This window comes from Idiotropiscis lumnitzeri, chromosome 12, assembly GCF_059441095.1.
Source record: "Idiotropiscis lumnitzeri isolate Australia: NSW breed Sydney's pygmy pipehorse chromosome 12, RoL_Ilum_1.0, whole genome shotgun sequence".
Taxonomy (NCBI): domain Eukaryota; kingdom Metazoa; phylum Chordata; class Actinopteri; order Syngnathiformes; family Syngnathidae; genus Idiotropiscis; species Idiotropiscis lumnitzeri.
This window is the reverse complement of record NC_142402.1, coordinates 16,791,181-16,804,012: the sequence shown is the minus strand read 5'-3', so window position 1 is coordinate 16,804,012 and position 12,832 is coordinate 16,791,181. Positions and strand designations below refer to the sequence as shown.

At 43.4% G+C, this 12,832-nt stretch overlaps 1 protein-coding gene across 2 annotated transcripts in view; it reads right to left on the bottom strand.

Annotated features, from left to right (window-relative positions):
• Positions 1 to 256: 256 nt before the first annotated feature.
• pitrm1 (pitrilysin metallopeptidase 1) overlaps positions 257 to 12,832 on the bottom strand; it is a 30,355-nt gene continuing 17,779 nt past the window's right edge. Inside the window, exons 1-26 of one of the 2 annotated variants that reach the window (XM_088311689.1) lie at positions 8,184 to 8,441; positions 7,521 to 7,629; positions 7,250 to 7,356; positions 7,007 to 7,158; positions 6,807 to 6,921; positions 6,647 to 6,743; positions 6,415 to 6,575; positions 6,054 to 6,180; positions 5,892 to 5,980; positions 5,537 to 5,665; positions 5,338 to 5,451; positions 5,036 to 5,132; positions 4,825 to 4,959; positions 4,540 to 4,678; positions 4,192 to 4,308; positions 3,985 to 4,114; positions 3,487 to 3,607; positions 3,169 to 3,411; positions 2,966 to 3,066; positions 2,768 to 2,888; positions 2,640 to 2,690; positions 2,360 to 2,472; positions 2,144 to 2,269; positions 1,140 to 1,285; positions 933 to 1,035; positions 257 to 431 (exon numbers count right to left, since the gene is read on the bottom strand). In XM_088311689.1, the coding sequence (XP_088167815.1) occupies positions 338 to 431; positions 933 to 1,035; positions 1,140 to 1,285; positions 2,144 to 2,269; positions 2,360 to 2,472; positions 2,640 to 2,690; positions 2,768 to 2,888; positions 2,966 to 3,066; positions 3,169 to 3,411; positions 3,487 to 3,607; positions 3,985 to 4,114; positions 4,192 to 4,308; positions 4,540 to 4,678; positions 4,825 to 4,959; positions 5,036 to 5,132; positions 5,338 to 5,451; positions 5,537 to 5,665; positions 5,892 to 5,980; positions 6,054 to 6,180; positions 6,415 to 6,575; positions 6,647 to 6,743; positions 6,807 to 6,921; positions 7,007 to 7,158; positions 7,250 to 7,356; positions 7,521 to 7,629; positions 8,184 to 8,230 (3,084 nt within the window). In that variant the 5' untranslated portion in view covers positions 8,231 to 8,441 and the 3' untranslated portion in view covers positions 257 to 337. Of the gene's footprint in view, positions 432 to 932; positions 1,036 to 1,139; positions 1,286 to 2,143; positions 2,270 to 2,359; positions 2,473 to 2,639; positions 2,691 to 2,767; positions 2,889 to 2,965; positions 3,067 to 3,168; positions 3,412 to 3,486; positions 3,608 to 3,984; positions 4,115 to 4,191; positions 4,309 to 4,539; positions 4,679 to 4,824; positions 4,960 to 5,035; positions 5,133 to 5,337; positions 5,452 to 5,536; positions 5,666 to 5,891; positions 5,981 to 6,053; positions 6,181 to 6,414; positions 6,576 to 6,646; positions 6,744 to 6,806; positions 6,922 to 7,006; positions 7,159 to 7,249; positions 7,357 to 7,520; positions 7,630 to 8,183; positions 8,442 to 12,832 lie in introns of those variants that run through there. The other variant, XM_088311688.1, reaches the window with a different exon arrangement.

The following is a 12,832-nucleotide window of genomic DNA, read 5'->3' as shown; positions in this document are numbered from 1 at the left end:
GATATGACTAACAATCAAATAATTTCACATTAGCAAATTAGGAACGCGACAGGGAAATTCTTAACCTTGTTCTCCATCTCCAGAGGTATTTGGGGCAACCACAGCCAGGAGAAACAAAACACCAGTAAAGTGTTGTCACTCCAAAAAAAAAAAACGGTTGGGCCACCCGGGGTGACGGTAAGCTGACGCCGAGCCACGTGTCGCTTTTCAGAAACATGTCACCTTGGTCACAAAGATAGTTTGTGTTGTGGACTGCTTTCCTTTGGCAACATGATCATTTATTTGTCTTGTTGCACAAATATGTACAAAATGTTTTGGCAAACACGTCAATTGTGGTTCATTTTACCACCCACGATGGATCTTTCTTGATGGCGTCGTTCTCTGGGCCCAGGATGGAAACGCCGCATGTCTTGTTGCCGACGCTCAGGTACCTGCACCAAACACAAACAGGCAGCTTGTCATAATCGGTTAAATTATTGTCGCGATGACTTACTGTGGTGATTCGCAAAGAGTGGTCATTCAATGGTGGAACTGTACAGAAGGTTACAGTGGCCTGAACTTCATTTGAAGTCCATGTGTAGTTGTATTTTAAGCACAAAAAGGTAAATTTGTGTTACAATAAATCTCAAAGGGATACATTCTTTATTCTCAGCGAAAATATATTTTTAATATGACAGCACTACATGACCGTCTCTGTGCATTTGGTATGACACTGCCCCCAGGTGGCCGAGAAGTGCACAACAGTAGGAGTGGCACAATATCCAAAGAAGCAGAAACATTTCTGTAAAATTATTTGTATTTTATCATGTTTTTTTTTTTTTTATCTTTTAAATAAAATATAATACAGAGACAGTTTAGTTGTTTATTTTGGGAGGCTGGAAAGCATTAATGGTAAAGTTTGACAAGAAAGTAGTAACGTAATGAGCTCAAACCTCTCAGCCACGTCCAGCAGGTTTTCGCGGGTGACGTCAAAGAGTCGCTCGCGGTGCCGCTGCTTCATTTCGTCGGTGATTCCGCTCAGGAATACCGACATTCCTGCATCAACGACAAAAAAATTGAGAGCACTGTGTCAAGAGGCAGTGCGCTTTGCCGCGACACCAGATGTGTCGAAACGGGCCGTCATCTGTGGCGTTCGTTACCTTTGCTCGAGGGCGCCACAGGTGAGTCGACGGCAGAGAAAACGGACAGCTTGGCTTCGTCGATGTCCTGCTCGCTGAACTTGCCCGACTTGGCCCAGTCGACACCTTTGCTGAACGCGGACAGCGTTTGGACCGAGTTTGGATCCCTTTGACGCACATGCGGAGAAGGAAAATTCAAGCAAGCTGCATCACGCAAATGCTTAGATACACTTTGTAAATTTTATTGAATGAAGATTTTGGGGTCCATTATGGCGAATATGTTTGTATTTTGTTTTGTAATATTAGTTTTCTTGCCTAAAATGTTGATATTATTTAATTTTTGTATAATCTTTAAGCATTATCTTGAAATGTTATTTGACTGTTTCATTCATTCATTGTAAAGTTATTTTGGCTAATATTTTTATTTTATTTTGCTTAGTACGTTTTATTGGTTTCTAATATTTTTTTAATGAATATTCGTGGTGTAATATTTCTGTATTGCTCTGTCTGTTTTTGTATTCTTTCTATCATATTCTTGCATTGTTTTGTCTGGAACAGTAAAAAAAATTGATTTGTACTTTTCATATAATATTTAGTACTACTTAGAGTTATACTTATTTTTTTCTCCAAATTCTTGTATATTGTTCCTACTTTGAGCATGTGTGTGTTGTAATATTTTTGCATAATATTTTCAAGTACTAATTTGGGCTATGTTTTTTATATTTGATACAATTTTTTTATCGTTCTATTACAGCATCATATTTTTCTAATATTTTCAAATTTACAAAGTAATATTTCGGTATCTTTTGTCAGATTTTTTCAACATTAAAAATACTGTTAATACAGTGCTGTTGTAGTTTTATCTTGTAATATTTGACAACACTTTTTAAATGGTCATCAAATCTTTTTAGCATTTTTCTCAATCTATTATTTTATTTATTTATTAGCCTTTCCATTCCAACTATTCTCAAGCATTTAAATTGACAAAGTAAACTTGACTGTAATTGAAAGAAGCATCTTGTCACCTGTAAGAATAAAACGAGAACAGGCCACCTCCACCCATTTTGGCTCCACCACCGTAGGCCCCGCCCTTCTCTCGGATCTCCCCGTGGAGAAACTTGGCCGTCATCATCCTTCCCAACACGCAAAGACTGACGACAGAAAAAGGAAGTTGCATAAAAGTCATTGACCACACATGTTCCAATCATTTTGTCACCATAGTAAAATAAAAAATACAAAACCTGGCAAAGTCTTGGTGGCTGAAGGGGACAGTGCGAACAGACTCGCTGACAAAGTTGACGGGAAACGGCAGCTGGAAGAAAGTCTTCATGTGACAAGGCTGGAAATTCGGATCCTTGAAAAAGAAAGTGAGGCCATGTAAGGATTTGGAACAGAAAGTTAAGTGCTACATTTGAGGATCTTGGTCAAGACAAACATCAACCAAAACACCTTAAAAGAAGTCTGAAAGGAGGAATGAATGTGATGAAGTCACTTCAAGCAAAGATGAAAACGAAGACTTACAGCCACAAGTGTTCTGCTCGCTCCACCGACATTGTGGACGTCTAGCGGCCTCTAGTGGAGAAAGGTCACAGCGCATCAACGTGACGTGAAGTTCTTTATACCCAGTGAGTGCTCCGTCGCACTCTTACCTGGATGACATTTGGTCGCACGGCTTTGAAGTGTTTTCCATTGCCGGCCACATCCTTCATGAAGCTCTCCAGGTGGGCCACCGACTCGGACGCCCGCTGAGGCGTGGCGTTGATGGCACACCTGAAGAAACGTGCAAAATGTTTTTAGTTTTTTTTCCCCGGTCCCCAGCAGTGTGAATGTCGGAAGGTGAGAGCTACCTCATGTTGTTTGGGTTGAGGAGGTGCTTCTTGATCCTGGGCAGCATGCGCAGGACCGGGGTCAGGTCCGACATCTCGGCTATCCTCTTCATGAACTTCACCTGTGGACGACAACGGCAACACATTTTCTTCCATTCGCAACCTTACAAGGCAGAGAAATAAAGAGCAGAAACAATCAGGGATGATTCTTCCAATTCTGCTACCTGGTCCATCCCATCAAATGTTTCGAGGAGTTCTCCGGCCGGCGTCAGGAGGTGTCCGGCTCGCGTCATGGCATAGACGTGGCCGGAGTAGGAGATTCCGTTGGCCAGCTCCTGCGCCGACATCATCACCAGTACCCTCAAACGCTCCTGGTCGTCAAAGCGGGGACTGTTGAAAATGTCCGCCCACAGCTGGAACATGTTGGGGAGGTTCCTTTCCAAGCAGGAGGAGGAGAGGAAGACACCCTGGCAGAAGGGGACGAGGCCACAACATCACGTTTGTTGCGTTATTTCGGGTCAAGGCGGCCAAGTGAAGCGAACCTGCTCAAACATGTCCATGTGGTTGCAGTCAGGGATGACTTGAGGGGACACGGACATGTCGCCAGTCCGAAGCTCCATTTGCTGGGCCTGCTGACGGTAGTCTAGAGAGCCGCTGCCCAATCTAAACACACACACAAAAATAAATAAATTAAAAACTATGTCGTTGAAGGGCTAAATAATGAGTGGCCTTAAAAGTGTTTTTTTTCCAGATTCCAATTATGAAAAAAAAAAATTTAATACTTATTTGACTTTTCAAAACATTTTTTAAAAGAAAAATCCCGTTTTAAATTTAAAAACATTTTTCTTTTATAGTTTTCTCCCCCCCAAAAAAAACCAAAAATTGAGGATTTTTTAAAAATCTTATTTTTTTTTAACCTTAATTTTATTTTCAAAAATACATATTGTCCCGATATAAACTAAAATTACTCCAGTCCATACAATCAATCAATGGCCCAGCCTGCCTAAGACTGACTATCAGTGGGTGTGAAGTGGACGGACCTGGTGATGACGCTGCAGAAGAGCGGCACGTAAAGCTTCAGGTCTTCGGGCAACGTGTTGAGGCTGCACATGGCCCGGAAGTACACCAAGCCGTTGGTGGGCTGCTCGCACAGCTGAAGCGGAACACCGCCTGTGCATCAGCAGAAAAAAAAACAATGCAAGCATTAACTAGTGAAATAAAACAACACCTTAAACGTGGTGCGGTACCTGCTTTGGTCATGTGAACGGGAGTGACAGGTACGGTGGGCGCAATGTCGGACACTTTGAGGGCGGGCAGGCACGAAGCGTCCTGTGTTTTGCTTTGAGCGTCCAGCAGCAGGAGACCTGAACAAAGAAGACACGGTGACATGACGACAAGGTCACTTCACTCGAGCGGTGACGCATTTGAAGCTCACACAAACCTAGATTTTGATTTGCAATACAAAGGGAAAAAAAAAACAACCAAAAATGACCAAGCGATGGCTGGTAACTGGGAAAAAAAATGTGCAAGTGGTGGCATCTGGAAATCAAATAAGGGTGATTTAACAAATCCCATTTGTGAGTACTTGTCATCACCGTTCTCATAAATGTCCTTCTTGTCGCTAACGGACAGAGCGCCGATCTTCTCCTGGAGTTTACGCTCCTCGGCCGAGGCCTGCTTGTCCAGGTAGGAGTCGTCGGGACTCATGGAGAGGGTGAGTCTGTGGGTGTTCTCCTGCATGCCACAAACAAATGCAATAAGATTAATTTACATTCTGGAATTAAAATCTGCTCATGATCTAACATTGCAAGCGAGGAGAAAAAAAAAAAGATAAATATAGGTAATCACAATTAAATATTAATTTTTAATTCAAGACAAACCTTAAAATAGTGTTGGACTTTGTCCTGAAGCAAACGCGGGTTCTCCTGCAGGGCTCGTCTGAACTTGAGGACGCTGTCGCCGATCTGCAAAAGTTCCACCGGGTCGCCGTCGTGGTTCCACGAAGATGCGATGTACTATACAAGACGGCGCGGGTCAATAAAAACAAACTCAGCCGCCTCCTGAAAAACGTGCGTCAGCGTGTGTGCTCACCGAGGCCAAGGAGAGGCCAAAGTTGGTGGACTGGTGTTTCATCTGGATCTCGATCTTGTGCAGGAGCGCCTCGATCCTCTCGTCCTCGAAGCCAGACCTGAAGACCAGCACAAAGTTGTTGATAAAACACGTTAAGGGCAGTAAAAGACTTCACTCGCACCGGCATGAGTCAATCTAGAGGCCAAGATCAAGCCCATCATCTGATTTTTTTTTTTTTGTAGCCCACTAAAGCAAATCAAGTGTGTCGATGTTTTCTTGCTGAAAAAAGGGCGGAGCATTGAAGCATCCCTGTTCCGACTTACTCGATGATGTCATGGATGGTTTGGTGAATGATATTTTTGACTTTCTCCGCATCGTCCTCGGCCATCCCCTGCAGGCCGATGCTGAACGACGCCTCCTTGGTGCTGCCGTCGTATCTGCGGAACATAAAACAACATCGCGCTTGCCACGCTGGATCTTCATCTCGTAGTCTCGATTTTCTCCTCCTCTTGCTCGTCTCACCCGACCACCGAGGAGAAGTCCGTTCCAATTTTGGGCTCGATGAGTGCTTTGTAGAAGGGAGAGTTAGGACCGGAGGTCATCAGAGAAGACAGCAGGCTGAGGGTGAAGGCTTCAAACGTGTCGGTGATGCTGCGGAGGGAAACTTTGGGCTGAGATTCACATGCTTTGGAATTTAACGCAACCAACACAAAACATTTCAAAGAGTAAATTATGCTCAAATCAAAAAAAAAAAAAGAAAAGGGGGTACACGTTTTGCAAAAAAAAAAAATGTAATCAGTTCCACAATATGATAGCAAATAAAAGCATCTTTTCGTGTGTTTTGTTTGTTAATGACTCAAAATGATTGTCGTCTTACTCTCCCAGCAGGTAGCTGACACACAACGTGTTCTGTCGCGCGGCGTCAGGCGCCATGGCGTCGGGACTGCAGGTCACGTGCTCTTCTCTCTGAAAATCGCAATGAATGCATTAAACATAATCGTTTACATTCGGCATCATGGCGGCGATTTTGAGAGCTGACGGGGCTGGTCCAGTGCGGCTGAGACGGGACGTGCGTGTCGGGGAGGATGCGTTGAAACTTGGACAGCGCCTCCTCCTCAATCTGCTTCAGGTGTTGCTCCAGAGGAAGGTCTCCATACGTGAAGAACCTGAGCAACGCAGGCGGAAGCGGGAGAGTCCAGGATGGAAGTTTGAGGACGCCTCGTGTATAAGGCACTCATTTGGAATGGCGTGCGGAAGTTAACCTGCTAATTTGCGAACTTCTATTCCAATTTTAACGCAGTTTTGTGAAAAAAGCACAGTAAGAGTTTCCGCAAAACGTTTGAGTCTTGGCCGCGCTCAGAAGCAACGAACTTGGCCCCCAACGACGATGTGTGCGTTACCTGCCGTTGCTGGGGTGATAGTGTGTGGCGTGGAATCGCTTGAGCTGCTCCCAGCTGAGGTCAGGGATGGCCAGCGGCTCGCCACCGGACACCACCGAGTACGTGTGGTCGGGATAAAGTTTGTTCTGGAGGTATTGAGCGTACAGGCGCTCGTTGTCCGACTGCCAGGAAACAAAAAATGAACCGTCAAGCGTCATCTTTATTTCAGGTAAGGAACAGGATTTGGACTCACAAAAGCTCCTTTCATCTCGTTGAAGACCACGCCTTTGAAAACCAGAGGCGAGTTAGCGTCGGTGGGGTCGTCGTTCTCCAGCCTCCAGCCCTCCTGCCTGAAAAGTTCTTGCATGTGACAACACAGGACAGGATACAACCAGAAAGTTTCAAACACTCACCAGAAATCCTGTTCACGTAAACATGGGAAGAAGACGGCGTCCAGGTAGACAGATAGAAGATTCTGAAAGTCTTTTGCGTTCTGTGTGGAGAATGGATACATGGTGTAGTCGCTGGCTGTTGGCAAGGAGACAACACAGTCACTTTAAATGTTGCGTTTATTAAAAAACTATCAAATCAATTATCGGGCTTCAATATGTACCTGTGAAGGCGTTCATGAAAGTGGACAGCGACCTGTTGAGCATTTTGAAGAAAGGATCTCTGCACGGATACTTTTGGGAACCGCATAGCACCGTGTGCTCCAGTATATGAGGCACCCCCGTGCTGTCCATGGGAGTGGTCCGGAACTGCACGCTGAAATGCAGAAAGAGCAGTGAGGCGTGTTAGCGGAGCAAGACAAAGTTGAGCACATTCAGTGCTTTTCCTTTTTTTTTTTTTCCTCAACCTGAAGAGATTGTTGGGATCATCCCTGGCCGCATGCAAATACTGAGCTCCTGTTGTGTCGTGAGTCAACTTGATTGCGGTGAGGAACAAGTCAGGGACCGCCACAACCTGCAAGAAAAAGACAATGACAATTAATTGCTGTGTGTATTAACAGTAACACAATATGTCATGTGGATCACTAAATTAATCTCTATTCATCATCATCATTGTGTGAAATGACAGTTTTGCTCCTCCACGACTGAGTGATTATAACAAAAAAAGACCCATTATACCTCTTTAACTGTAAATCCATGGATTTGTTGCCCTGCTGTGTATTGAAGCGCCTTCTTTTCTGCTGCTGCAGTGCTCCTCTGTCTCCATGAGAGATGCGGGCCCTTTGAACTGTTAAGTGGAAAAGTTCAGATCACCAACAGTACATTTTCAAACTAAAAGTATTCATATTACAAATCGATTCAAATATGCCCTAATATAGGATGAACCTCGTTAGAAATAATAGTTGTAGAAACGTGCCCCCTTCTTTATTAAGCCTGGTTCTGCTTTCAGAGTTTTCACTTCCATGGGATCAAGTATCCTTTAAATCAATTGACAACCAATCAATCAACTTTAGGGACAACGTGAAATTTTAATTTTCTCCTCCAAGCATATAAGGAATTGTTCTCGTGTCCTTAAATGTTTACGACTAATTAAGATTCTATATCAAGCTAATGTTGCCTTCAATGACAGTCTGAAATCAACATCAGATTCCCAATATAACATATGACTGGTTTCACCAAAATGCCCTCAAATATTCACTTCAATTGTGTAACAAAATAGCAATCTTGCTTTAAAACGTAGGTCACGGTGCCGCTAAACTAAAATAGTGTCCCTGTCACTGTGCATTTGGACACATTATGAGATGATGATGCTATTTAGGTAGCCAATGCTAGCTGACATACCGGACAAGTCGAAGTTTCTCGAGCACCGTCTTCGTCTGGCGAAACATGGCGAGCTAAATTATCTCCTGCTCATAAAATTATACGTGCGCCGCGTTGGGCTCCGACATACACAATTGTTACGATATAATCCGATAATGTCGGCAAATTTCATCAGCGTATCTTGTGTCCTCTCATGCCGTGCGATTTGGTAAACGGAGCGGCCATGCTGGGATGAGTGACCGTCATATGAATGTAGATCTCACAACGCGTGTCAACGCAGGGTTTCAAATGTTTATGCGTATTGCCTGCATCCAGTACTTATATATATCAACCATGCCACTATTTGACGTTTTTCTATGACCTAACAGCAACCCCCCTTCTGATTGGTCAATGCCAAAAAACGGCAACACGTGATTGGCAAAATCTCGCTTCACTAGTTTTATTCATGAATAGGTAACTTTGGGTGGAAAGTATTTCGTGCGCGGAGCACTTATTATTCTAGTGTATTTTATTGGATAAACGGACAGAAACGTTTTATCTATAGCTATAGAATTCTATAACATTTGGGATATAAACCCCAATTGCACAGCGGCCACTTTGTCGATCGTTTGACACACCCATAGATGTAAAAACAAAACCAAAAACAATGAGTAAAAAGTTGAGCATACCATGCAAGTAACCTTACTTTTGATGACGAACGACAACAATGATTGGTTGACGGTAAAGTAAAAAAAAAAAATAAATAAAATATTTCATGTAGTTTTACAATGTTTCCAGCAGATGTCACAGTAAAACCATTTCATTTTCTCTTTCTTAGTCCTTGCCCAGAATCATTTTAGTTCTTATCTTCTCACGTACCAGATATACATTGTTAGCAAGGTTTAAATAATTAAAATTAAACAGAAACGCATGGATATTTCATGAGTTTTACATATATTTTATATCCTATCACATTCTGGGATGTATACACCTTGCTTGAAAAGGGAAGAAAAAAAAAAGGAATTATAGTCTTACAATGAAGTGTTCAAGTGTAGCATATACAGATAAAAGTTACCATTGAATGAGCCCACGTGATCAGCTTTAATACACATACTCAGTGAACACACACAAAAACATCTACTATGTATAGCGCATATTCGTTCAAAAAGAATATGTAATGTATGGTATTGTAATCCACCTTGCTGGAACCTGCAAGATTCCCCCTTGCGGTACACACGCGTACTGTAGTTATTAATCATTTAGCAGCGAGCTAATTGCCAACCTGCTCTCCTTGGAGATGATATTAGAGCCGAACATGCTGTGACTGCACACTCACTCCAAGCGAGTTCTCCGTCTACACGGAGCCTCCAGTAACATATGAGAGTGCTGACAAGAAGATCCTCTCTCTCTCTTTCTCTCTCTCGCTCTTTGGATGTCTTTCTTGTGTTCTCACTGACAGCGAGTGGGAGAGTTTTTCCCGGCGGCGTGAATTGGAAGCTCGGGACTTTGCCTCTTCTCTGCCTTCAGTCTGTTGGGTCATTATCAGCGAAAAGACTGCATGGTACTTTCGCATAATAGGAGAAAAAAAAAAAGCAATTCAGACTGGAAATGTCAAAACTCTTTTCAGGGATTTTCGACTCCAAACTGAGGGCACCATTACACTACGCTTTACATCGCATGCAGTTATTTTCAAGACTGACTTAATGACGTTTTTATTTCTTCAAGCGGAGACATACTGTCTTAATTTTTTTCAAAATGTGGCCTTAATAACAAGTCGGTGGCACACGTGGCCCAAGGGTCAAGAATGACAGACGACACTGTTTCGCAGCATAATTACTTGCTATGAGGAAAATTGGATCATTTTAGGGGCGACTCTGTCTTGTAAGTGAGCGTACGACTGGGCCAGTGGCAAGTTTGGCTTTCATTTGAATGACAAATCGGCTGGATATCTACAAGTGGAAGCAGAATGCTAATCTGTGCTAATCTGTGTAGCCCTCTTGACCTTTCAGCTTTGACATTGTCCATCTTAGCTGATCAAGTCTGTGGTGTAGACACTAAATTTGGGGCGGGGTTATATACTGTAATTGACATAATTGTGACATCACAGTGGGGACAATTTCAGAAGGAAACCCCTCTCTTTAAGAATGTGGTGGCCACCGGGAATTCCGGGAAAATGCAGACATGAAAATGCCGATCTGGGCGCACCCCGTTGCCAACTACGTTTCTGCGCATGACAGAATCCCCCCCAACGCCCACGCCCCGAGTTGACAATATTGTTTCAGCATAAGGCATACCACCCCCATCAACCATTACATTTCGTGATGGCCGCGGTCCAAAAAACATCAACGACTACATTTCGGCAGCGGTCCATCTCTGGTCGATGAATATTCCCGTGCCAAATGAATCACATGCATATTTTGTATTGGCATTCTGTGCAAATCGTTAAAACATGTAAAACATATACGACCACTACTTGGCGGATTTTTGTCTACGACCACCCTCGTGAGGAGAAGCGGATCGAACGGATGTGAGGGCCAAGAATATCGTGATGCAAACATTGAAAAGTCAAATTCCACTTGAAAACATGTCGGCCTTTTATGAGTTGTCGTGTATGGTTACTGCCTTCGGATGTATCGGCTATTTGGCGGGTCAAGCAATGTTGTGCTTTCAGTGCTATTTCCTGCAGGTAAATCCAGCGGATTTTATAAAGGTCTGCACTGTCCAGACGCAGGCATAACCCATCCATCAGTGTCGGATGGAAAACAAAAATCACAAAACCTGGCAATGTCTTTGCTGTGTTTTCCTTTTTTTTTTTTTTTTAACAGCTTTTTTTTACGGGTTCGAGTGACAGTTGACTGGGTGCTGACGTTTCCTCCCCTTCGACCAACACCTCACATTTTTCATGCTGAGATATTGAAGATGACAGCGGTCGAGCTACTGGGAAACAGTTTGGAAAACACAGTTTCCAGAGGCTGGAGGCACTTAAAATGCCAGTTGAACAAAAGATTTTACGGCAAAATCAATGAAGGCGCAGAGAGGAATACAAGCGGAGTTAATGAGACGAGACGCAGATTGGACAAGACAAGGGAAGGCAAAGAGATGATCGGCGAGAAAGACATGAAGAGGAAGAGGGGCACGGCCGATCACAGGTCACATTGCACATGATCAATGCACACGCCACATCAAATACCATGATCTGTACCCGGCGTGGGCAAACTACGGCCCGGGGGCCACATGCGGCCCGTTAAACGCTTTAATCCGGCCCGCTAAACTTGAAAAAAAATTAAATGAATAAAGCTTGTTAACGTTTTATTTTCCAAATACTGTGGTTTTACAAAGACATATATTGTTGTCATGCTTTTGTTCACTTTCATTTAAAAAAAAAATTTTTATCCGATGAGGTGAGGTGACCAAAACATTCCATCCATCTGCTCTTGGGCCGGCGCCTCTGTCAAATTTTAGAACCCATTGTCGCCCGCCAATCAAAAAGTTTGCTCACCCCCTGCTCTAGACACAGATCACATTGTATACGTCCATCACATGATTTATTTAGGTCACATGACGTGTGCACACGTCACATCACGTACAGGTCCCAGGGTGTATCCATTAGACATGGTATGTCACACGGTGTGTTTACACGTCACACGCTGTCTAAATGCCGAGGTTTATCAGGTGTGTAAAGTCGCTCTCTACTTTTTTTTTTTTATCAGCGTACACACAAAGGGCAAACAGAGGTTGGCAACGTGATAAAAGGGAAGCATTGTCGTCTGGCTGTTTTCTTCCATGACGACGTTCTTCTCGGCTGCTCCTCCTCATTGAGTGAGCGCAAATATTTGGGAATGTGAAGTCTCCGCATTTGATCTGGATGGATTTGGGGAGTTGGGGCTTAAGTGAAGTGCTTGTGTGGCAACACACAACAGCACTACAGCTACATAGTGGCATAAAATTACATTACGGTGAACAAGAAACGAGAATAATGATGATACATGTGGAACTGCTGCTTGGAAATATTTCAAGCTAAAATGTGTTATTTGGATTCTAATTAATACCTTTATGATATTAAATATTCATTTGCTTGGAGGCTTGAAGTCCCAGCAGGCTCTTAGACCGGCTATTAGCGCCGCTATTAGCTCATCGGAGCGACCAGAATCTTCTTTTTGCTGGCGTTCTTTTCATTAAGTGTACATTGCGTATGGAAATTTGGGCTGGTGGCATCCCATCTGCCTCCGACCCTCCGTGCCCGACTCCCCCCCCCGCCCCCCCCGGGGCCAATTAGGGCGTAGCAGCTAAACGAAGCGTGGGGGCAAAGTGTGTTTACTTTGAAACCTGACCGTTAATTTGGAGAGCTGGCTCGTATCGGGCGAGCCTCTGAATCGGGAATGTGGAGGATTTTCATTTTGATCATGCAGGTCTTGATTTTTGCGACTGAATGAGACGTTCACGGAAACAAACACGTAAGCACAGCTGCTTATCAAATGTCAAATTAGAGAGTTCAAACATCAAATCTTTAACTCTCTATTCTGCTGTTTCTTTGGATTTTTTTTGCAAGAATGTACGTCTCATGACCAACAAAGCTTTTTGTTGTACGTTTCACTTATTTTAACAATTATAAATTAAAACGTGAAAGATCTAGTAACTCACTAATTAACAAATTGGCTGAATGGAATATGATTTAATCAGCAAAATCCGGC